At 57.9% G+C, this 24422-nt stretch overlaps 1 protein-coding gene across 6 annotated transcripts; it reads right to left on the bottom strand.

Moving 5' to 3' along the window:
• Positions 1 to 63: 63 nt before the first annotated feature.
• On the bottom strand, positions 64 to 24409 carry MYH7B (myosin heavy chain 7B). Of its 6 annotated transcripts, XM_027977119.3 has the most exons (41): positions 23989 to 24409; positions 22625 to 22731; positions 22325 to 22468; positions 21681 to 21837; positions 21347 to 21374; positions 19991 to 20087; positions 17736 to 17759; positions 17490 to 17582; positions 17288 to 17351; positions 16030 to 16128; positions 15259 to 15362; positions 15033 to 15171; positions 14621 to 14739; positions 14379 to 14528; positions 14008 to 14178; positions 12696 to 12875; positions 12469 to 12601; positions 12308 to 12384; positions 11792 to 11879; positions 11509 to 11626; positions 9731 to 9854; positions 9493 to 9629; positions 8239 to 8494; positions 7019 to 7261; positions 6173 to 6349; positions 5938 to 6083; positions 5542 to 5632; positions 5076 to 5465; positions 4056 to 4182; positions 3847 to 3965; positions 3559 to 3755; positions 3103 to 3452; positions 2814 to 2938; positions 2600 to 2715; positions 1748 to 2144; positions 1529 to 1654; positions 1274 to 1444; positions 1070 to 1174; positions 892 to 987; positions 288 to 425; positions 64 to 212 (listed from the first exon to the last, which is right to left on the bottom strand). In XM_027977119.3, the coding sequence occupies exons 1-41, from the start codon at positions 24077 to 24079 to the stop codon at positions 201 to 203; spliced, it is 5826 nt and encodes a 1941-aa protein (XP_027832920.1). In that variant the 5' UTR covers positions 24080 to 24409; the 3' UTR covers positions 64 to 200. The 6 variants fall into 6 exon arrangements, with proteins under 6 accessions (XP_027832920.1, XP_042086017.1, XP_042086018.1 ...); XM_042230083.2 differs by lacking the exons at positions 19991 to 20087; positions 22325 to 22468; positions 22625 to 22731; positions 23989 to 24409 and having other exon boundaries at positions 21681 to 21976; XM_042230084.2 differs by lacking the exons at positions 19991 to 20087; positions 22325 to 22468; positions 22625 to 22731; positions 23989 to 24409 and having other exon boundaries at positions 21511 to 21696.
• Positions 24410 to 24422: the final 13 nt, after the last annotated feature.

The raw sequence follows: 24422 nt of genomic DNA, 5'->3' as shown, positions 1-24422 counted from the left end.
TTTGTCTGTGAGACCATGTGCTCCCCTCCCCTCCTGAACCCCAAAGAATGAGCAGGAACCCAGTCAGAGCTGCAGCCACAGGGTTTATTCAGGGTGGAGTAGGGCTTGGGGTGGTGACGCTCCAGCAGGTGATGAAGAGAGGCCAGGATCAGGGTGGGGCAGAGAGCAGGTGTCCCTCTTCAGAGCCCAGGACTCCAGCATCATTCCTTGTGCTAAAGGGAGAGGGGTGCCTGAGTGAGCGGCTCCTGGGGCAGAGGGCAGGGAAGGTGCCCCACACCACCCCTCACCTTGGGGCCCAGGGCATCCCGGGTGCGTGCCCGCAGCTTGTTGGCCTGGGTTTCTGCCATGTCTGCCCGCTCCTCTGCGTCGTCCAGCTCATGCTGGGCCTTTCGATACTTGGCTAGGTTAGTGTTGGCCTGCTGCTCCTGTTGGCACAGGCAGGCCTGCTCACTCTCTGACCACTAAGACGGTCAGCTGCCCCAGAAGGGGCCGGCTTCTCCTGGTCCTCCAGTCTGTTCACCACCACTGCCCACAGCCCTCCCTACCCCTCCCCAGTCCCCACAGCAGGAAGGAAGGGCATGGAGCCACTCGTTCCAGAGGTGCCTGGGTGCCAGACCTGCCTGGAAGAGGAAAGCAGAGAGGTCCCCTCAGAGACAGAACTAGGTCTTGTGTCTTGCTGGAGCTGTTAGAAACTTGTCTTTCTTCCCACTGGGCAGTGGGGTCACTGTCCCAGCCAACACACAAAGCCACCGTGGGGGAAATAGCCCAGAGATGGAACAGGCCTGACCATTGCTGGCATCCCCACTGGCTGGGGCCAGCTGTAGAAGTGAGGTGACCACCAGCATCCTGACTGGTACTAGGCCCCAAAGACCCAGACCCCCATGCACTCACCGCCTCTTCAAACTGACGTTTGTAGCTCTTGACCTTACTCTGCAGCTTGTCCACCAGGTCCTGCATGCGAGCCAGGTTCTTCCTGTCCTCTTCAGCCTGGGCAGGCAAAGGGGATTCAGGTCTTGCCCGAAGCAGGCCAGCTCTAGGGCCGCCCCTCGAGGTGGTCCTGGTTACCCACCTGGTATGCGAGCTCCTTGACCCGGCGTTCGTGCTTTCGCACCCCTTTGAGGGCCTCCGCGTGCTTCTTCTGCTCCGCGTCCAGCTCGGCCTCCAGCTCCCGCACCTGCAAGCAGCCAGCCGATGGGCCTGGTGCCCCTGGCCTGCCCTCCCCAGGGCTGACCCACCCGCCAGGGCAGCAGGCCGGGAGGCGGGCCGCACACACCTTGGCCTCCAGCTTCTGCACCTGCTTCTTCCCACCCCGGAGGGCGGCTTGTTCTGCCTCCTCCAGCCGGGCCTGCAGCTCCCGCACCGTCTGCTCCAGAGTCTTCTTCATCCGTTCCAGGTGTGTGCTCGTGTCCTGCTCCTTCTTCAGCTCCTCTGCCATCATGGCTGCCTGCGGGGGAGGCGGCAGTCTGGTCAGGAGGTGACAGTCCCTTTGGACTCTTCTCTGGCACCCCTAGCCCCAGCCCAGCCTCACATCAGTGATGGCCTTTTTGGCCTTCTCCTCGGCTTCCCGCCTTTCCTGGGCAGCCTCCTCCACTTCCCCACTCAGCTGGGCCAAGTCCACCTCCAGCTTCTTTTTCTGGTTCAGGAGACCTGTGTTCTGCAGGGAAGCAGAGCTTTAGAGTCGGGCCTTGCAGGCCCACACCAAGCAGGCCCCCGCCCCACACGCTCTGGTGACCCTCTCTGTGCCCACCTGCGAATGCAGGAGGTTGAGACGCTCGGTGGCTTCCAGCAGCTCTTGTTCCGCCAGCCGCCGGCTGCGCTCACCCTGCTCCAGGGCTGCTCGCAGCTCTTCCAGCTCCGCAGCCAGCAGGGCGGCCCGCCGCTCCAGGGCCTGTGCCTGCTCGCGGAGCTCTGCAGCCAGCCGCTGCTCCTCGTCCCGCCCCGCCTGCTCCTCCTTGAGCTGGGCCTGCAGCAGCCGCGTGGCGGCCTGCGCCTCTGTGGCCTGGCGGGTGGCGTGGCCCAGCTGCAGCTCCAGGTCGTTGAGGTCGCCCTCCATCTTCTTTTTGAGCCGCAGTGCCTCATTGCGGGCCCGAGTCTCCGCATCCAGGGAGGCCTGCAGGGACTCCACTGCCCGCTGGTGGTTGCGCCTATGGTTGGGAGGGACGGAAGGAGTCGTGGTGACCTGTGAGGAGCAGGGGCCTGGGCACCGCACCTGCTGACAGGCGCAAAAGGAACGCTGGAGATGCAAACCAAACTAAGTGACCGGTCTCTCCCTGGTTTCAAGCCCCTCGTGACTGCCTGTTGCCCATCAGAGCAACTTCACAGGCAAGAGTGAGGCTCCGGAGCAGACAGACACGGACTGAACCCTGGCTCTGCCTCTACTGTGTAACCTTGGGCAAGTCCTCTGGCCTCTCCTCGGTTCACCTCTGAACTTTGGACAATAACCTACTCCTCCCCCCTAAGAAAGTCCTGGGGTGGGGGACTAGGTGTCATGCCAATCCGTGTGCACGCTGGGGCTCAGCCAACACCTCCTGCCCTCTGCTCTCAGGCGGTTGGGACGGGAGAGGCTGTCGGCCTGGAGAGGAGGGCCAGCCCCCCGCACCTCAGGTTAGTACACTCCTCATCTTTCTCCGCCAGCTTCCGGTCCACCTCAGCCTTGACCTGGGAAAGTTCCAGCTGGATCCGCAGAGTTTTGGTCTCCTCCAGCTCCAGGGCCCCCTGGGGTACAGAGCAAGCCACGAGCCAGGAGGTCCACGAACGTGTGTTGAGAGGGGAGGCCAGAGGAGCCAGCGGGTCAGCATCGCCCCACCCCTGACCTCGGCCTCCTCCAGCGCTGCCTGGAGCTCGCTCTTCTCCCCTTCCAGCGCCTTCTTGGCTTTCTCCAGCTCCTGGACGCTCTTCCCACTGAGGCCGACCTGGTCTGTGAGGTCACTGATCTCCTCTGCAGAGAGGACAGGGCACTGAGGGGCCACCCCACCACCCATGCTGCAGCCACATCACTTCACCCCCCTGTAATTCCAGGGTGCCCCTGCCAGGGCACCCTGCCTGTGTGACTCGGAACTCCCAGTGACCCCAGGGCGGCTCTGACCCCGTGGCAGGCCATACCCTGCAGGTTCTTGTTCTCCCGCCTGAGCGTCTCCAGGGCCTCCAGGGCCTCCTCATGGCTGTGCCGCAGCCGGAAGAGCTCGGTGCCCAGGCTGCGGGCCTCCCTCTGGGCCGCCTCCAGCTCCCGCTGCATCTCCTCCTCCTGCCGCCGCCGCTCCTCCAGCGCCCGCTCCAAGTGCCGCTGCTTCTTGTCCAGCGCCGCGGCTGCAGAGGTCGCCCGCTCCAGCTCCAGGGTCACGTCCTCCGACTCAGTCTGCAGCCGCAGCTTGGCCTTCTCCAGCGATGAGCACTTGGCGTGAGCAGCCTCAACCCCCTCCTCTGCCTCCTGCAGTCGCAGCGCCAGCTTCTTTCTGGGCCCCGGGAGCAGATGGGATGTGGGCTCGTAGCTGAGCCCCGCATCCTCCCTGACCCTACCCCGCCCTGAGGTGGTGCTGGCCAGGCCAGCAGGGCACTCACTTGGCCTCCTCCAGTTCCTCGGTCCTCTGGATGGCATCTGCCTCGTACTTGCTCCTCCACTGGGCCACCTCGGCGTTGGCCTTGGACAGCAGCCTCTGCAGCTCCGCCTGGGCTTCAGCCTCCTCCTCGTGCTGCTCCCGCAGGAGGTCACAGTCATGCCGCAGAGCCTGCACGGCATGGGCCAGTGCGCTCTTGGCCTGCAGAGAGCCCGGTGACCTCAGCGTGGAGCCGGCCGGTGGCCCTGTGCCCCCGCCCCCGCCATTCTGTGGCTGCCCACGGCTGGCCCACCTTGCTCTCTTCCTCCAGCTGCCGCCGCAGTTCCTCCAGGCTCTGGGTGGCCAAGGCCTTCCCGCGGCTCAGCTGGCTAATCAGAGACTCCTTCTCCTCCAGCAAGCGGCTCAGCTCCCCTGCAGGCCAAAGGAGAGCCAGCAGGTCAGGTGAAGGCGGGTGGGCAGCACGGAGGCCCCGCCGTGGCCGGGCCGAGCCCCGCCCCTCACCACTCTCGGTTTGCAGTCGCCCACGCTGGGTGCTCGCGTCTGCCAGCTGCCGCTGTAGCTCCTCCACCTTGATCTTGGCCTCGCTCAGCTGATCCTCATATGCCCGGCACAGCTTCTCAGCACTGGCCTGGGAGCCGGGGTCAGGGATCAGAACAAGTCAGAGACTCACAAGGCAGGATCTAGGGCTGCCAATCAGAGAGACTGGAGCCAGGAACTGGAAGGCTAGACGTGTGCTCAGGAATCAAAGGGAGAACAGAACCCCAAGTTCAGGGTCAGAAATTCTAGTGCTGGACTATGGCTTAAAACATGGGTGTCAGAAGTGAGCAGGCTGAACTAGTCCGAAGGCCAGTGGGTCAAGATGAGGTTAGGATACCAGAGTCTGAAGTCAGCTGGGGACAGAGGTCACAGGTCAGATGTTAAGATTAGGTGGTACAAAGGTCAGGGGTCAGGGTTGGGTGCTGGGATTCAGGACAAGAACAGTCAGGACAGGTCTGTGTTATTTGCTCAGTCATGTCCAATTCTTTGTGACCCCATGGACTGTAGACCACCAGGCTCCTCTGTCCATGGAATTCTTAAGGCAAGAATACTGGACTGGGTTGCCATTCCCTTCTCTAGGGGATCTTCCCGACTCAGGGATCAAACCCAGGTCTCCTGCACTGCAGGCAGATTATTTACTATCTGAGCCACCAGGGAGGCCCAAACAGGATAGGGATGAGGTCAGAATTCAAAGGTCAAAGACTGAGAAGTTGGAATTGGATACTGGGTCAAAATCCTCTGGCATCAGGGCACAGAGTTTAGGAGGTAAGGTTTGTCAGAACTGGTGGGGGGTTTCGGGCTGGGTGCCGGGTGAATGGGCCGGGGATCAGGATCAGATGCAGGGTCAGCACTAGTGTGGTGTCAGATAGGCAGGGGGTGCTTGGGGCTCAGAGGGTGGGGTGAGCTGCTGCAGTCGGGAGGGGTTCGGTGAGGGTGGGCTGCTAGTGGCGGGTCAGAGGTCGGGGTCAGGAAGGAGGCTGACACCTTGCCACGGGCCAGGGTCTCCACGTTGGCGCTCAGGTCGTCCACCTCCATGCGGAGCTCGCTCTTCTCCTTTTCCAGCTTCTGCCGCACCCGCTGCAGGCTGTCCACCTGCTCGCCCAGCTCGGCCGCGCTGTCCGCCTGCTTGCGCCGCAGGGCCGACACCGTGGCCTCGTGCCGCAGGGCCGCCTCCTCCAGCTCCCGCCGCAGCCGGCCCAGCTCGGCTTCGCGCTTCCGGCAGCCCTCGCGCTGCCCGGCCGACGCACCGCCTGCCTCCTCCAGCCGCTCGCTCAGCTCCTCCAGCTCCCGGGCCGCCTCTGCCCGCTGCTTCTCCACACGGGCCCGAGCCGCCCGCTCGGCCTCCAGCTCCTCTTCCAGCTCCTCGGCCCGAGCCTGGGGACGGGCAGGCGTCAGGGTCACCTCCATGGGCCCCTGACCCGGTCCTTGCCCACCTCTGTCCCTCATGCACCTGCAGCTCCTTGATCTTCTTCTGCAGCTGGGCTCCGAGGAGCTGCTCATCCTCCACCCGCAGGTTCAGCTGACTCAGCTCAGAGTCCTTCCTGGAGGAGAGGGTGGGCATGAGCTGGCCCAGGTCCTAACTGCTGCCCACCTGCCTGGGGCCCCTGGATACCGCCTCCAGCACACACGCTGGCACTGTGCCTGGAGTAGCCCTCAAGACCTCCCCGGTGTTCCCTCTCAAGCCCCGGCCCTAGAGCCTGGCCCTAGGTGAGCTCCCTTCACCCTACGGTTCAACCTCTGCTGTGGTGCAACACTGACTAGAGTCCCGGGGGTGACGAGAGGCGGGCTGCAGGCTCAGGAGGCCCCCGTGCCCAGGAGGGCGGGCCTGGGTCCTCCCCACACTTACTTCTTGAGCTTCTCCTCCAGCTGTTGCTTGTCCTGGGCAGCGTCTGCCACCGACTCCTGCGTCAGCTTCAGGTCCCCCTCGAGCTTGCGTTTGGCCCGCTCCGTGTCCATGCGCAGCTTCTTCTCTTGCTCCAAGGAGCATTCCAGCTGTGGGGCAGGATAGGGTGGGTGGGCTCCCCCCCTGTCCTGGCCAGCCTAGCCCCTCCGTGCAGCCCCCTGCTGTGGCCCCAACTCACGTCTTCCACCTGCTGCTCCAGCCGGACCTTGGCCTTGGCCAGCGCGCTCACACGGTCCTCCTCAGCCTGCAGGTCACCCAGGGCCTGCTGGTGGGCCTCCTGCAAGGCCTTCTTCTCCTTGGTCAGCCGGACCACAGACTCATCCAGCGCCGCCATCTCCTCTGTCAGATTCTTCACCTGTGTTGGAGCCAAGGTCACCGTGGGGCTGCCTCCCCCAATTCTGCCCTGAGCAGCTGCCCCTTCCAGCCAAGGAACCTCAGGCAAGTCAGTTCATTCCGAGCCTCAATTTCTTTATCCTTCAGGGATGGTTGTAGCTTCCTCCTCGAGGGATTACTGAGCCCTTCCCCAGTGTCTGGCCGGCACTGAGAGATCAACAGATGTCAGCTATTTGGGGAGTCAGGGGTGTTTAAGCAGCTGTTCCCTAGTCCTGGCTTCCTCGGGAAGCACCTGTGAGAACCTGAATAAGCAGCTCACCCTTCTCCAGAGCCTCACTTTCCCCTCCTGTATAATGGAGTCAGTCCCCCCAGAGTGTGATCCACACGGGCTCTCGGGAGGGTTCAACAAGGGAAGGCACCTGGGGCACATGGAGCTGGTGGATGACGATCGCTAGCATCTGCTGAGCACCTACTATGTGCGAGGCTCAGTGGTGAGTGCTCGCACAGACTAGTTACACACTGAATCCTCACCTGCCCTAATTAGGGAAGTGCTGCTATTAGCCCCATTTGACAGAGGAGGAAACTGAGGCTCACAGAGAGGATGAGACCTGCCCAGGGCCACACAGGTGTGGGACTTGGAGGTGCCTGGCCCCACAGCTCTGCCCCACCCAACCCCGGCCTGCACCCACACCTTATTCTCCGTGGCTTGCTTCTCCTTCTCTGCCTTGGCCAGCGTCAGCTCCAGGTCATCAATGTCCTTCTTGAGCTCCGTGCACTCGTCCTCCAGCTTGCGGCGGCGGGCAGCCAGGTCTGCGTTCACTTCCTCCTCGTCCTCCAGCCGCTCGCTCAGTTCCTTCACCTTCGCTTCCAACTGCACCTTGGACTTGATGAGCAAGTGGCAGCGCTCCTCGGCATCCGCCAGGTTTTCCTGCTCCTGGAGGGGCACACGGGAATGGCACAGAGTCAGGACAGCCGAGGGACCCCAGGCCAGGTCCTGGACAGAAAGCTCATTTGTCCGTGCCAAGGCCTGACACAGGTTCAGTTGGGTTCTGGGACCAAGGAATGCCATGCCAATGACCTGTTCTGGGCCCTGAAGGCAAGCAAGTGTGGTGGAATGAGGGCACAAGTGGAGGGATGGACCGGGGGACAAGAGGGGAACCTTAGGCTGCAGGGCGACCCAGAGAAAGACCCAAACAAGGGCTCAAGAAGAACAGCCAACGGCCAGGTCCACCCTCACTGAAGTAGGGCTGGGGAGGGCCCTGCGGGGCCACGGAGGGCTCAGGTTCTCAGCCACCATGCTGTTTCCTCACCACCTGACCGGATAACCATCTCCTGCTCTAGCGGGTGGGTTTGTGAGCACAGGCCCGTCTGTCTCCCCACCAGTGTATCTCCAGAGCTTCTGTGGGGCCTGACACTCAAGGTATTTGCCGAAGGAAGGAAAGGCTGCATGGACTTGGGGGAGGATCTGGACCCTTGATCTGTGCCCTCTGGTTGTTACTGTTACCTGCTGCCTGGGTTCCCGTGGCCCTTAACCAGAGAAGGGACCCTGGCACTGTCTCAGGGAGGGAGCGGAGGAGAGAGCTGGGGAGATGGGGCTCCACAGAGGCTTTAGCAGGAAGCCATGGGGGCCCAGGGTGTGGGAGCACTGGGGCACATGCACAGACTGGGTAGGGAGGTTGAGTATGAGGAGGCCGCACGCAGGTATGAGCCCGTGAGCCTCCAGAATAGCAAAAAGGACCCAGGTAAAGCCTGAGCACCCAGCACAGGCCAGGTTGGCCTTGGCCGGGCAAGGGGCAGGGGGCGTGGTGGGTCTGCCTGTGCTATTTCCTCGGAGCAGCCTGGGGTTCCCTGAGGATGCCTGGGGGTAGGGGCACCAGGTCACAGAAAGAAAACCCGCCCCTCCCCCCTTACCGCCTGAAGCTGCAGGGCCAGGTCGTTCTTCTCCTGGGTGACGCTGACGTGCGTCTCCTCCAGCTCCTGGCGCTTGGCCTCGGCGGTGGCCAGGGCCCCCCGCAGCCCCCGCAGCTCTGCCCGCAGGGCTGCCAGCTCCTCCTCAGCCTGCGCCGAGCGGAGCAGTGGCTTCATCTTGAAAAAGAGCTTCATCCATGACCAATTCTTGACAGCGTTGAAGGCACGGATGTTCCACTGGATGGTGAACAGGGCATCCCTGGGGAGAAGTGACCGCAGGAGGTCAGCAGATTCACAGCTGCCCCTTCATAGCAATAGCCCTGATGCTCCTGAGCACCTCCCCTGGGCTGGACATTGCACTAAGCACTTCAGTGTGTGGTCGATGGCGTTAACCTTCCCCATAGCCTCTCAAATAGGTCCTAATCCTCTGCTTTACAGACGAGGTTGAGGGAGAGGCCCAGGGCATGCAGGTCTGCCTCCAGGGCTGGAACTCACAAACCCTGAATGGCCTGGTGGTCCCTGCAAAGGTCCTGAAGGGGTGGTTAAGCCACTGACTGTCATATAAGGTCGGACAGTCTGGGCTCCCATCCCAGCCTCCCATCTTCCCCCATGAGCCAGCTGACGGCTCTCTCTCGGCTCAGACACCCGTCTGGTGAGCATAGATGGTCATCTGCCTTTTAGGACTGTCCTGTACTTTGCATGTGTGCTCAGCCTATGCCGACTCTTTGTGACCCCGTAGACTGTGGCCCACCAGGCTCCTCTGTCCAGGGGATTCTCCAGGCAAGAATACTGGAGTGGGTTGCCATTTCCTTCTCCAGGGGATCTTCCCAACCCAGGGACCAAACCCTGCATGTCTCCTGCATCTCCTGCACTGGCAGGCGGATTCTTTACCAGGGACACCTGAGAAGTCCATCCTTAACCAAGATACATTCAAACAAAATATCTTGCCCAGGGCTTGGCACATAAGACTCTGAGAAAACACGAGATGCCCTTATTCCCACTCTGGACCACACTCTGGGATGGCCTGGAACAGAGATGGACTCTCCTTCCCCACCTTCTGAGGGGAGGAAGTGGCAGGTAGCTGGGGGCTAATGGGCACACAGCAGAGCCTTGCCCCTTCGGAGACACTCAACCAGCCGTACGCAAAATCTGACCCACAGGACAGTATGACCAGGTTCAGAGAGCCTAGAAGTTCTGTGAGCTGGGGGACAGTGGCTGACCCCCAACCCTGTGTCCCACCCCCCTGCCCCCACCCACCTGCCTCCAAGCAGGCGCTGGTACTCCAGGCGCATCAGGCGGCCCCGGCTCCGCGCCTGCAGCAGTGTCAGGACCTTGGCCAGACGCTGGTCGCGAAGCTCCTCCAAGACGCCTAGGAGCCCAGCCTTGAAGAACACCTGGGGTGGGCATGGTAGGCATAACCCTCAATCATCTGCATGACCCCCTGCAGAGTGCGTGCCCACACTGGGTCAGGACCCTAACTCCCTTGTGCCCCGACCTTGGTATGGCCAAACTGGTACTGTGTGTGGTCGATGTCCAGCGAGCCCAGCAACTTCTCTGTAGCCTTCCTGCTGTCCATGAAGGTGTCATCCGGGATGGCGCTGGGGTTCAGGATGCGGTACCTGAGGGGGTGGGGAAGGGTTGGTGAGGAGAGTGCTGGGTGGGGAACAGAGGACTGGAGAGGCTGGCCTCTCGGAGGCTTGTTCAGGCTCCACTGAACAAGCTGGCAGGTGACACTTGACAGCCTCGTGATACTGGGGGAGTGGGCATACTCTGCTTTAAAAGCTCAGGTAATATTTAAACGGCTTCAGTAGTTCTTTAAGAGGTGGCAGTATTTACAGAAGGCCTATGGCACTGTTACAATTTTTAACTTATAATTATTAATACTTTATCAGTTTTTTGAGAAGGCAATAAAAAAGTAAAGAAGGTGATGTGTTACAGCCTGTCACAAACTGAAGAAGCATTGGGAGAGAATTGTGATCAACAAGAGCAAGGGTTCCGGCATGCCCACTTCTAAAAGGACACACTTGCACGTGTGTACAGGGCCATGTGGGTCAGATTGTGGTGACCACACAGTGAAGGCAAAACCCTGGAAACACAAAAGGCCCCTCACTAAGGGACTGATTACAAAGCACAGGTCCCTAGATTACAGAATACTTCACTCCATAACAAAATGGATGATGCCACTTGTCATTACATTTATCCAAAGTCCTAGAAGGCACAATACCGAGAGTGGACTGTAATGGTGACTATAGACACTTATTGATTATCACGCCACCGTAACAGATGCCCCACTCTGGTAGGGTTCATTGACAACGGGGGAGGCTGTGCATGTGCGGGGGCAGCGGGACTGTGGGGAATTTCCTGTACCTTCCCCTCAATTCTGCTGCAAACCTTAAACTACTCTAGAAAAATAGTTTTAATTTTTTTAAAAAAGGGTGATGATGCAGACTTATGTCTATTAACAAGGAACAATCCCCAAGACATGGTTACAGGGAAAAAACAGAGAGAACATGTGTGTGTGCTCTCACGTGTGTGTGCTCATATGTGTGTGCTCACGCGTGTGTGTGCACTCATGTGTAACGTATTTCTACAGACACACATGTATAATGGTCGGCGTGGATGGCCCCAGTTACATCTGAAGGGGGAGGGACCCGTGGACAATTGCAGCCAGACAGAAGTCAAACCTATAAGGGGAAGGCAGAGAGGCTACAGCACTGACCAAGCCCTCGTTGCCAGGCATTACATAAAGCCCAGTCCATGTGAACCCTCGTTCAACTCCCAAATCCACACCTGGCTCTGCCTGCCTGACTTCCCTCCGGGGCTTCCTGCTGGAGACATTTCAAATCTGACATGTTCCAAGGAGAGTTCAATCCACTGTCCACCTACCTCCCCACCACCAAAAGTTTAAAATTCTGTCTTGGTTTCTTAGTAAATCTACCACCAACTCCCCAGTTGATAGGCCAAACACCTGGAAGTCACCCCTGTCTTTTTCATTCTCTTTCCACTTCCAGTTCATTAGCAAAACCTGCTGGCTGAACCTGCAATATTTACCCAGAGCCTGTTCGCTTCTCCCAAACCCACTCCCTCAGGTCTCACCGACTAGCATTTCCCACTGGGATGCCCCCCAGCCCCTTCCCCAGCCCTCCTGCATCCTCCTCGGTGCCCTTCCCACCCCACCCAGCCTTCTGCCTCCACCCGGGAGGAAGGTAAGAGGGAAGGTGGCTGGCAGGGGGAGCTGAGGAGGAGCCAGGGCTGGGGCCAGGAGACACCCACCGCTGCCGGAAGTCAGTGTAGAGCAGCCTGTTGGGGAACCCCTGTCGGCAGATCCGGATCCCCTCCAGCACCCCATTGCAGCGCAGCTGGTGCAGCACCAGGAAGGCGTCCATGACCCCTGGGCACAGTGGAGGTTAAAAGAAAAGACTAGCGGTCAGGGGACACACCTTCATGAATTCGAGGCCGCACAGGCCCTGTGGAAAGGGATGACCCAGCTCTGGTCCACCCCGTCCCCTCCCTCCCATGTCCCCCATGGGGAACCAGCCCCCGCTGGGGTGACTACCTGGGGTCTTGTTCTCATTGGGGACGATGCAACGGACAAAGTGGGGCTGTGTGGCCCGCAGATTGGTCATCAGCTTGTTGAGGTTCTCCTGGGGGAGGGAGAGGGGAGAAAGCACAAGAGGGCAGAGAAGCAGGATTGGAAGCCGCAGTGGACCAGCCCGTCAAGGATGGACCAGCCCACCAAGGACTGGGCACCTCAGTGCTGGGTCTCTGCAGCGCCACCCTTTGACCCTTGTGACCCTTGGCCCTCTTCCATTTGACCAGGCAGGCCCCTCAACCTCTCCCTCAGCCCTCCCACAGGCCCCGTGGCTCCCACCCCATCCCCCCTAAACCCTGCCCAGGCAGCGTGGGGACGGGAAGCAGCACAGACTTGCTGTGATGTTCACGTGGAGAGGAGTTAAACATCACTGCAAGTCTTAACAGCCGCCCGCCCCGGGTGCAGGGGACAGAGCAGGGAGCCAGGACCGAGTTGGGGCGGCAGGGTGGGGGCCTGCACGGGGCCTAGACGGGGCCTCACCTTGTGCAGCTGGGACACCGTCTGGAAAGATGCTGCCTTCTTACGCTTCTCTTTCACCCCGGACTTGGGGGGCTCGGCTAGGACAGACATGGGGCCAGTCACTCAGGGCAGAGAACATCCCTCTGTGAGTCCCCTGCAGACTTGCACCACTTGGTACTCACTAGAGCAGGAGCCAGCATAGTTCTCGTAAAGAGTAGCCAAGAGCTTGTTCTGCGACTTCTGGAAGATGGGGACCACCGTCTCATTCAGTGGGTCCTTGTTTTTCTCCAGCCAGCCCACAATGCTGTAAGGCACCTGCCAGAGAACAGACAGGTGCTGACCCAAGGGGTGGGGGAACCCCAGGAAGGAAGGAGAGAGGTCAAGAGCTGGGGTTTCAACAGGCACTTACCACGCCTGCATAGTGGACCACCTCAAAGTGGGCCTGATACTTGCGCTTCTTGTCAGGCCGTGGCTGCTGGAAATTGGGCGACTTCCCCGCATGGTTATCATAGAGCTTGGCCCGGAAGCTGGCATCTGAGGCCTTGGGGAACATGCACTCCTCCTCCAGGATGGACAGGATGCCCAGCGGCTGGGGACAGGGCACAAGTGTGAAGGGTCTCCATCAAGCCAGTCCATCCAGGCTGGACTGGACCCCCAATTCCTGGAGCCCCTCTCTCTGGGAGCTTCCCCAGACCCCCCTACCTCAGCCACCATCTGCCCAGAGGGAGGCAGAATGGATCTGCACCCAGGAGCCCTGTCTTCTAAGAAAGAATGTTTGTGGCTTGGCTTTCAACCTGCTTCTGACCAATTCGCAGCCCTGAGTTGTTCTCTTTGCTTATAAATGTGCAAATTCAAACCAGCACCCCTGTACCCACACACCCCCGACATCTGTGGTCTCACACTCTCCCACATGGTGCAGTCAAAAAACACAGTTGATGTCAAACTCTGGCTTCCTCACTTAGTGATTAAGGGGCCCTTAGACCTCTCTAAGCCTCAGTTTTCTAACCTGCAAAATGGGGACTCAAATACTTTCACTGCTGCTCGAATACATTTCATTTAATAGCAAAGAATTGTCGACCACCTGAATGTGCACAGGTAGGAGATTACAGAAATGCATGGGCATCATCTGCTGTGTGAACCACTGTGTCTTCTTCAACAAAGCACCACACCCAGAATACACTTTCAGAGAAAAGGTAGGATGAGAAGTGAGTCTGTGTCCATTAGAGAAAAGAGATGCCGAGGATAAAGGATGGAGAGGACGCACGTTGTGGTAGGATTGGGGGAAATATTCTTTCCCCTTTATTTCTGATTTTTCCATTTTTCTTTGATTTTTCTTTCCTTTAGTCTTTGTACCATAGGAAAATATGTGTAATGTTTTATAAACAAATAAACACACCCTACCATGCCCTGTAATTCTGGACAGTTCTGAGGGTCCAATGAAACTGTGTCTGCACCAGGGCTTATTGTCAGCAGTGCAACAGGGATGCATACTCACACACGCGCCCTGCTCACCAACACACAATCACACTCAATCTCAAACACACCTAGTCACACGCCTGCATACATTTCTGTTCATATACACATTACACACACGCGCTCACAGCCATGCTCATATACACATGCTCACTTCAATGCACACGCACATGCATGCCTGCACACGCTCGTTCACACACAAGCACACAGGCACTCCCTTGCCGGAGTGACCTGGCCCCGGGCCCCACCTTCTCAATGAGGTCGATGCAGGGCTGCAGGTCCAGGCCGAAGTCAATGAAGACCCAGTCGATGCCCTCCCGCTTGTACTCCTCCTGCTCCAGCACGAACATGTGCTGGTTGAAGAACTGCTGCAGCTTCTCGTTGGTGAAGTTGATGCACAGCTGTTCGAAGCTGTTAAACTGTAGAGGGCAGTGCCCGGCTCAGCCGGCCTCCTTGTAGATGGGGACATGGAGGCCCACAGAGAACAGGGATGTGTAGGACACCCTGCCTCCAGGCAGACCCCCAGGGCTCCTGCCCCCACCCCCATGGTCCTCCGCCCGGGAGAATTGTCGACCACCCCGGGAGAGAACAGCGCCTGGGGCCATGGGCCTGCCCGTACCTCAAAGATCTCAAAACCCGCAATGTCCAGGACGCCGATGAAGAACTGACGGGGCAGCTTGGTGTCCAGCGTCTGGTTGATCCGAGACACCAGCCATCGGAACAGCCGGTCATAGGTGGCCTTGGCCAGAGCCCCCACGGCAAATACCACCTGGAGTCATGGGGAGGCTGGGCTGGGACCTGGCAAGAGGCGGACCCTGCCCCAGCCATCCCAGGGTGGGCCCCGGCCTGCCAGCAGCTCACCTGCTCCACGCTCTGACCCTTGGTCACGTACTCATTCCCCACACGCACTCGGGGGTGCAGAAGGCCTTTGAGGAGGTCCCCGCTGCTGACCCCCATCAGGTAGGCAGCCTTGTCAGCACCTGGCAGGACACACAGGTGAGATGAGGAGGTGGCCAAGAATAGGGGTTCTTGGGGGCTCTACTGGTCTCAACTTAGGGTTAGAAGAGGGAGGTTGGGAGAGGTCAAGTTCAGGGTCAGCAAACTGTACAGCTCAGAAGGGGGAGGGGCTGGAGTTGAGAAGTCACAGTTTACAAATCAGGGCCAGACTGAGGTCCAAGGTTGCGGACAAGGCTCAGGGATCACGGTCACGGACTGAGGGTTGGGATCAGGGTCAAGAGCATGCCCAGGTCAGGTCAGGGTCAGGGCGCCTCACTCTCAGTGCCGTCGGCCTCAGCCTGCTCCTCCCGCTGCTTCTGCTTGAATTTCATGTTGCCGAAGTGCAGGAGGGCCCCCACGATCTTATAGCAGGCGCACTTCTCCTCCACGCTGAAGCCCAGGATGTCCATGGCGTGCTGTGGGGGAGGGGAAGACTCAGAGATCTCTGGGCTGCTCAGGGTCCAGTGGAGCCAAGAGACCTGCTCCCCTCGCACCAGACGTACGTCAGTGGCCATGAGCTCCTCCCCGTCATCCATGTTGTCCACAGTGATGACGCCCTGGCTGCAGAAGTGGTAGTCGTAGGGGTTCATAGACAGAAGCAGCATGTCTGGGGGACACGGGGCCGAGAAGGGGGTGTCGGCTGGGTTCACCAGCTCTCCTCCTTCCCCTGATCGCAGCGTGGTGGGTCCTGGGGGCTCGCGCGGCAGGAGACTCTAGGGCCCTCTCTAGATTTTGTACCCGGAGTTTCTCTCCTCCACTCCAATGCCCAAGGCGTCCCTTTCTTTATGAGTCTGGGAAAAGAGCCACAGTCCCTACTTCTCACTCACCTTTTGACCCTTGCTCATGGCCACCCCTCTGGCCCAGACCCCTTGCTGGGTGCTCGGGTACAGGAAGGATCAGATTCTACCCTTGAGGGGCTTGCAAGAGAGGTGAGCCAGGCCCAGATGGAGCCCTTGCTCCCTGCTTGGTGCTGGGGGGACCCTCCCTAGTCTCAGGACAGCAGGAGAGAAAACCTGGCCAGGGCAGCGGTGCTGAGGGGCATGTTCCCCAGCGCGAGGAGGAGGGCTCGGCAGGAGCCAGAAATCCCAGGAAGGGGGTGGGTGGCTAGGAGTGCTGGGTCGCTAGGGAAGAAGGGATGTCACAGACTCCAGAACAGCAGGGGAACAGGCAGCCCAGGGCCTGGTCTGAGGGGGCCCGGGACAGGGCTGGGCAGCCCCACTGCCACCCAGACCTGCGGGCTCTGACTCCCATCCTGTCGGGCTGCTGGCCCTCACCCTGCAGTTCTGGCTTCTTCCCTGAAAGGATCTGGTAGTAGACGTGGTAGCCTCGCTCACCGGGCAGCTGGAAGATCACCCGTGACTTCTCCAGGAGATCTGGGGGAGAGGGAGGAGCTGGCCTACTGTCCCGAGTGGGTCACCCCACTAGGGCTGAGGAGCAGGGGGGAGGGGCCGGCCGGGGGCAAGGGTGTCTGCACATCCCCGCCCCTCCCCGCCCAACCCAGCATGCGCTGCAGGAGGTCTCTCCATTGGCACATGTGCCACAGTGTGGGAATGTGGTGTCTGTACACCAGTGTGCATGTATTAATGTATGTCTGTGTAGAGGTCTTTTTTTTTGGCCACATAACTTGTGGGATTTTAGCTCCCTGACCAGACTAAACCCAGGCCCTCAGCACCGAGTGCCAAGTCTTCACTGTCCTAACTGGACCACCGGGGAAATCCCGTGTGTGTGGCTCTTGGTTTGTCTGTTCTTTTATCTAGGCTGTCATTCCTCCACCCACAGACTGCTGCTTTCCCCCAGAGCCGTGCTGATGTGCCAGTGTGTGCAGAGAGCAGAGCCTCTGTGTGTTTGCACACGGGCCCGTCAGGGTGTAAATTACGACGTTTCCTCCCATCACCACCTGCCTATGCTTGGCCATCAGGATCTGGCCCTGCATCCAAAGATGGGGAGCACTCAACGCGGGGGAGTCCCTCTGTGCATGTGACCTGGGCACCCAGTGTCTGCATAGCCAGACTGGGTCAGGAGGGATAGGTGATGACTGCAGAGACACACTGGGGGAGACCTTCCTGGAAGGACAGTGTCTCAAGGTGTCCAGAGATGAGGTTGGGCAGGAGGGGCACAGGTCTGCTGGATGAAGGGTCAGAGAAAAGGCTGGGGTTGTGGGAAGCAGAGGGGCCAATTACAAGGAGCCTGACTGGCCAAATAAGGGTGAGAGTCTCCATCTTAAGGTGATGGGATCTGGAGAAGGTTTTTAGGCAGGAATGCGATGTGGTCAGATTAGTAGCCAAAAAAGATCACTCTGGCTGAAAGAAGATCAGGCAGAGGAATGGAGGCTGGGAGACCATGTGGAGGCAGTGGGTAAGTTCCAGGTGAGAGGTGAGGTGGCATGAGCTGGGCAGTGGCCTGGGGATAAAGAGCAGCATCTGGGGCAGGTAGGAGCCCCAAGGACTTGATGAGACTTGCTCAATCTGAGTGGGAAGGTGCAGGCCTGGGCCTCTCCCATCCTCCTCCTTCCCCACCCTCTTCTGAACTCACAGCTGTCAATATCCGCAGATGCCAGCTTCCCAGAAGGACCAAAGTGAATTCGGATGAACTTGCCCTGTGGGCAGAGGAGCAGCCTCAGTCGGGGGCCCAGACAGTGCTGCTCCATCCACCCAGGGCTCCCCAGACCTTGTGTCTCCCCGCCTCCCCACCCTCCTGCCCCAACCCCACCCAGTCTCCCACTGAAGCCACTCACAAAGCGGGATGAGTTGTCATTGCGCAGAGTCTTGGCATTGCCAAAAGCCTCCATAGCGGGGTTAGCCTCGATGATCTGATCCTCGAGGGTGCCCTGGTGGCAGGATGAGGGGTCTCTCACCCCGTGGTCCTGGATTTTAGCCCACACCAGACCACCTCTGCTTGGGAAGGGGAAGGGAAAGGGGAGGGAGGGTCCCCAGGACTTCATAATAATTGCCTGCCCCACTCATACCAGCCCCATACCTACCCCTGTCTTCGTGGCCAGAAATTGCTGGGAGGAGAAGGAAGACAAAGTTAGAGGGTGTGAGGTCTCACCAGGCGGGAGTGTGGCAGTGGGGGAGTGGGGTGGGTTAGCAGGACAGTGAACGTTAGTCACCCAAATGTCACCCCACTCCCTGTGCCTGACCCTCCACGGGCTGTTAGATGGAGAAATGCAAGAAATGGAGCAGGCAGGGCTCTAGTCAGGGAGGGGCTTGAGGCAGGAGCTGTGTGTGGGTGTCCCCTACCCACAGTGCCCCAAAGCTCTGTCTCTGGCCTCCTCCATATCCCTTCATTTCCCACAACCCCAGAATTGACACTGCCCCAAGCCCCAGAGGTTCCTGACTACAATCTACTCCCCTTTAGAGCCCAACTCAAAAGCCCCTTCCTCTAGGAAGTCTTCCCTGATTCTCTGAGGCTAGAAGAGACTCTTCCTGCCCAAACCTTCTGACCCTTGACCCCCCTCTGTGATGGCCCTTCTTCACACTTCTCCTTTCTATTATAATTGGATGCATTTTCACTGTACAACTATATATCGAGTATTATTCAAAATAGCCCCGCCAGGTGCATATTATTAGCCCTAGTTTGCAAATGAGGAACCTAAGACTCAGAGCTGGAAAGTGATCTGCTCAAGATGACACAGTAAGTCAGAGGCATCCTGCTTCCCATGACGCCCAAAGCCACCTATCTCTCATCTAGAGGGACTTGCTAAACCAAAGGACTCCTCCCCACTTGCTCTCCTAGCCTCATCTTCCCTCCATCTACCTTTTTATCTCTTCCCTGCCCTGGATCCCAGCAGCCTGGGAAAAAAAGGTGGGAAAGGAAGGAGTGGATTCTGGAGTGACAGGTGCCATGCCACCTGTCCCATGCCACGAGACTTTGGTGATTCACTCACCTCCAGGGAGCCCAAGACTTCAAAATCCCCCTGAGCTGTTGCTGGGGAGACAAGGGCAGGAGAGAGATGGCAGGAGCCCTCCCCTGAGCTCCACCCCACACACTCAGCTCCAGGGCTTTTGAACAGGGCTCCTTCTGATAGATGTGATCAAATTTGGGGCAGAGGGGGGGCAGGTTGATAGGGTTTTTAAGCTACAACACCCATGGCCCCTGTGGGCCAGCCTTTCTCTCTACCTCCCTTGCCTGACAGCTTCCCCAAACCTCAAACCCACGATGCAGGGCTCCTTTCTGCCCAGGTGCCCCCTAGACTCACAAATTCTGGCTGTATCCCTGTCAGCTCCCGCCCTCCATTCCCATTCCTGGACCAAGCCCCAACTTTCTGTAGCATCTTCAGAGACATTTTGGGAGTTGGGAAAATGAGGTGAAGGGGAGGGAGGAAAGAGTACCAAAAAAGTCAACAGCAAAAACAAAACCAAACAAGAAAAACAACCACCACCACAACAAAAAACCAAAACTGGAAAAAAAAAAAAAAAACACAAGAAAATCAAATGGGAAAACAGGAAAAGGCAAAAAGAAAAAGGAAAAAAAAAAAAACTTTAAATGGAAAAAAAAGATAAGAAAAAGAAGAAAGAAAAATGCCCCAGAATAAAAGCAAGGCTCAACAAGACCAGGAGTGAGGGCTGGGTGGGTGGAGGCCTTAGGCTTCTGGAAAGAGAAGTCAACCCATTTGGGGGTGGGTGTGCGGTGCCCACACATCTCTAAACAGCTGGCCATAGGGCTAGGAAGGAAAACTGCACCTCGAAAACAAATAAAAAACCCCAAAATACTGGTCCCCCATTGTTTCAGAAAATTTCAAAAACCATAAAGAAATCATAGGGTGCAAAACTGCTCCTTAATCTTGACTGTTGAGAAGGCCAAGTGCCCTTGGCTCTGGCTGAACCTGCCTTGTTTGATTGACAGCAGGTAACTGGAGCATGAAAACCAAGAAACTGATTATTACTTCTTGGTAAAAACAGCCTGCTTGGTAAACTTTGAAAATATGAAGGTCGTGAAAATATGAAAGGGAAAAATTACATGAAATGTTGAGGACTAGCAATGTGGTCCTGCCCCTCTGCATTACAGATGGGAACAGTGAGGCAAGCCTGGAACTGCGGCACCTGACAGAGAATGGCCGCAGCCTCTCCGGTCAAGCCTTGCTCGGGCCAGAGTCTGCCACCAGGGTGGGAGGCTCAGGCAGGGCTAGAGGCTCTGGGGAATCAACTTTAAAAAAAAAGAAGAAAAGGAGAAAAAAAAAGAAAAGAAAAACAGTGAGAAGCAGCAGGGAGCAGTGCCCGCGTGGGCAAGTCTTACAGCCTTCTTGCCCGGCCCGTCTCCCAGGGCAGCGACGATGGCAAAGTACTGAATGACCCGCTTGGTGTTAACGGTCTTACCGGCCCCCGATTCTCCCCTTGGACGACACAAACATGAGTCACCAATGTCTATCTGGCTACTCTAATTCCTCCCACCCCCCAGCACCCTACTTCCCCAGCACCCTCCCCACAGTCAGCTCCCAACTCAGGAGCCCCCCAACCCAAAACTCCTCAGAGATGGGTCAACTCCCAGAGGTGTTGAATTGTTTGCAAAACAAACTAGCATAGATCATCCCAGTGAGATGAGAAAACACATGATGCCACTGTTTACTGAGCGCTAACTTACTGCCAGGCCCTGGGCCAAGTGCTTCACCTGAACTGGTTCACTGAAGCCTCAGGAACCCTGTAAGGCAGGCGCCATCATCACCCTCTTTTGATACAGAAGAGGATGTGGCTCAGAGAGGTCATGTAGCTGTTTCTGCTGGGTGCCAGGTGCAAACATTCACCGGCTGACTCCTATAGCTCTGCAGTAGGTAAGCAGGACCGTCCTTTTTATACTGATGAGATTCAGAGGACCAAGGGTACCAGCAGGAAGCGGACCCATGAGAACTTGAACCCAGGTCTTTCTGGTTTCAAAGGCCTTACTCTTAACCAGCAGGCTGCACACTCACACACATACACCCACTCACGTGCAACCGATGTCCATATTGGCTTGGCTGGACCTAAACTTGGTATGTAAGAATTCTACCACTTTCTCAAGGAGGCAAACAAAGGGTTATAAATAAGATTCAGAAATAAGAAGCTGGTAATAAAGAGGAAGGGCTTTCTTGGTGGCTCAGTGGTAAAGAAGACTCCTGCAATGCAAGAGATATGGGTTCAATCCCTGGGTCAGGAAAATCTCCTGCAGGAGGAAATGGCAACCCACTCTAGTATTCTTGCCTGGGAAATCCCATGGACTGAGGAGTGTGACAGGCTACAGTCCATGGGGTCTCAGGGTCAGACATGACTGAGTGACTAAACAATAACAACAATAAAGAGGAAAGGGAAGGGGATCTCCTCCCCACTCCTTGAGCCAGAATCAGAACCCCCAAAAGATCAAGGTGAGAGAAGATTCCAAGCCCTAGGAACAGCGGGTATGAGGGTGGGTGGTCAGTCTGGCATTCCTTTTCTACTTATCTGCTCAGAGCAGGGACAGAGAAAACGCTATAATTTAGCTTCACCTGGGACACTGGCTCTAGGTGGTAAAACCCCTGCCCTTTGTATTCGATTATTCAATCTCGGGAAATGATTTTAGTTCCACTCCCTCCCTGCCAGATGGCCAGCATTTCCCACCCCATCTCCAGAGCCCGACACTCACGTGATCAGCATGGACTGGTTCTCACGGTCTGGAAGAAAGGGGAGGAGACAGAGAAGTTAGCCAAAGTGAGGGACCAGCCACAGGTGGAACACCTGGGGTATCCTTGGCGCTGGGACAGCCCCTCCGCCACCCAGAGCCAGAAATGGAAAGGACCAGGTGGGAACCTTCAGACGGCAGGCCACCTCCCACTTGAAGAGACAGAACGACTATGCTTCAGTATCCAGCGGGATGGAAAAGAGGGCAGTTGCGAGTGGAGGGAAGGGGATCCGGGAGCCGGGGGAGGGGTCTCAGGAGAGAGAGAGGACTCAGGGAGAGGAGTCAAGGCAGCCCTTACTGCGCAGCATGTCATTGTAGGCGTTATCCGCCACCGCGTATATGTGGGGCGGGGCCTCCGAGCGGCGCTTTCCCTTGTAAGCGGCTACCACGGAGGCTGTATAGACAGGGAGCCATTTGTAGGGGTTGATGGTGACACAGAAGAGGCCCGAGTATGTCTGGGGAGAGACAGTATAGATGGGTTATCGGAGGCCAAGTTCCCGTCCTCAAGCTCTAGCCTCGCAAAACTATGATCTTTGCAAAAATTCCCCAAAATGAGCTGCCTAAGGTGCGACGCCACACCCCTGTGGCCGTCCTGGCCCCGCCCTAGCTCTCCCTCCTGCCCTCAGCCCGCGGCCCCACCTCCACAGCCCATTGCCCAGCGACTCTGCGGCTGCCGCTCCGCCCCTACAGTCCCGTAGCCAAACCTCCTGTCCCACCTCCAGCTCCGCCCACCACCCGGTGGCCCCGCCCCCTCAGCCCCATGACATCACCCTACCCTACCTCTAGCCCTGCTGCCCCACCGCACACAGCCCCGCGCCCTCCCCACGGTCCCGACCCCGCCGAGCTGTGGCTCTTGTTCTAGCCCCGCCCCCGATGCTACGGCCCCGCCCCCACCACGCACAGCCCCTCCCACCCGTGGCCCCTCCTCGGTTCCCGGCTCACATAGATCATCCAGCGCGCATAACGCTGGCGCAGGTTGTGCAGTACGGATGCCTCGTTGAGGTGCGTCATCATGGCCATGTCCTCCAGCAAGTCGAAGCGGGGCGGGTTCATGGGCTGCAGCTCAGCCTCGCGAACCGTCAGCACCTGCCAGGAAGGCCATATCGTGGGGGCAGGAACCAAGTGACCTCAGCCTCTCACCCCTGTACGCCCCCAGACCCCCTTTCATCCAGAGCATGCCTTCCAGGAGCTACACGTCGGGGAGGCAGAGGAGCTAATTCCAGGAAAAGGGGGGAGCCAAACCTTCTGGTCTTTGGTCTCCACGTTGACTCTGCCCCCAGTGGCTTCCGACTTGACCTCAGCCTCCACGTAAGCCTCCTGTTCATCAGGTACCCAGACCCGCTTCTTCCCTGGGTTTCCGGGAGAGCATTGGGGCTTTGAAAGAGGCTGATGCACATCCAGGGGTTGGGGGCCCAACTGGGTTCCCCTGTCGTGTCCCTAGAGCTGTGTGCCTCCCAGGAGCCCCTCTATCAGGACACGGGAGTACCCAGGAAAGATCCCTCCAGACCCTGTTTCCTGAAAAGGCAGCAAGCACTGGGAGGTTTCCCTAGAGATCTCCTCAAAGGATCCCCTGACTGAAGTAAGGGTCCCCCACAGCCCTGGATTACACTTCAGTTCAGATGCATGCTTCTCTTGTATTTGCCCTGCGACCTGTGGAAAATCCCTCATTCTCTCTGGGCCTGTCCCTCAAAGGCAACACATTGTGAGCATCGCCTTAGTTCCCCTCTGGAGCAATCCTCAGTATCAGGCACTTAATATTAGTGAGTTCTGTCTCCCCTGTTTCACCCAAGACTCAAGCCCTGCACCTTGTAAGTCTGTCTTATGCTCCTTCCTGCCCAGGCAGCTGGTCCCAGAGCTCCAGGGAGCCCATATTTCATGGTAGTTAAAGGCATCATGAAAGTGAAAGACTCAGGTATCCTGTCACCTACTAGCCAAGTACCTTAGGACAAACTACATAACTTGTAGGCTCCAGTGTTAAAATGCAAGTCCTCTTGTTAAGAAATCATTTAAAATTTCAAGATGGTGATAGCAAAGAGTAAAACGCCCCCAGTGCAGCTGCAGAGGTCGCACACCCATGAAGCTGGCCCTGGCCCTGGTCACCAACTCCCCAAGTTGTTGCAATGATGCATGGAAAGTCATCTGCTCTGGGCCTGGCGCACAATAAGCGCTTGATACACATTGCATATTGTTATTATTGTCCTATGAGCAAACTGGGTCATAAATAGTCGCCTTTATTCCTGTTCCTAATAAACAGAGGGTTTGGCTCTAGGGAAAGCACTAAAAATAACTCCAGCACAGGTTTTATGGACACGTGGAGGCAGCCTGCACACATACCAGTCACTCTCGTCACAGAAGCCTCAGGCTCCGGCCGCAGACTGCAGTCACAGGAGGCAGGCGATACTGTCCCATTTTACAGAGGAGCAAACCAAGGCTTGCTCACAGGCACACAAGTGAGGTACACTAAGTCCCTGGGATTTTCTTCTTGGGGCTAAAGCTGTCAGGCCAGAGGGCTCCTTCAGACCAGAGGGGAGTGCCACCCCTCCCCACTCCTGTTCTGAGTCCTTAAGAGCTTCTCTGTGGCTCTGCCCACCTCTGCCCTCACTTACCATCCCACAGGACGGTGTGCACCTTCATCTGCTCGTGGTAGCCCTGGCGGAGGTAGCGCGCAGACTCCCCAAGTTCACTCACATCCATCATGGTAGTGGCACTGAGAGGCGGAGGGTGCAGCAGCCGAGATCTTGGAGGTTCAAGGCGGTCCAAGGCAGCAGGCACTGGAAGATGGCACGGAGAGGGGACTGAGGGCAGGGGCCCCAAACTGGGGTGTGATCAACCAACCCACAAGACCTGATAGTAGGTGATTCTTTGGTAAGCCCCCAACACATGCACGCACCCTCTCAGACACCAGAGCATCCTCTCCCACAGAAATGGAGAGACTTGTGCCAACCCACAAGCACCCTCACCCACCAGCCTGTCTGCCCTCCCTTGGGCTCCCACTCCAGCCCTGATCACCCACCTCGGCACCACGGTGAGGGCTGGGAGC

This window comes from Ovis aries, chromosome 13 (assembly GCF_016772045.2).
Source record: "Ovis aries strain OAR_USU_Benz2616 breed Rambouillet chromosome 13, ARS-UI_Ramb_v3.0, whole genome shotgun sequence".
NCBI classification, from domain to species: domain Eukaryota; kingdom Metazoa; phylum Chordata; class Mammalia; order Artiodactyla; family Bovidae; genus Ovis; species Ovis aries.
The sequence above is the reverse complement of the archived record's forward strand: the minus strand, read 5'-3'. Positions and strand labels throughout refer to the sequence as shown.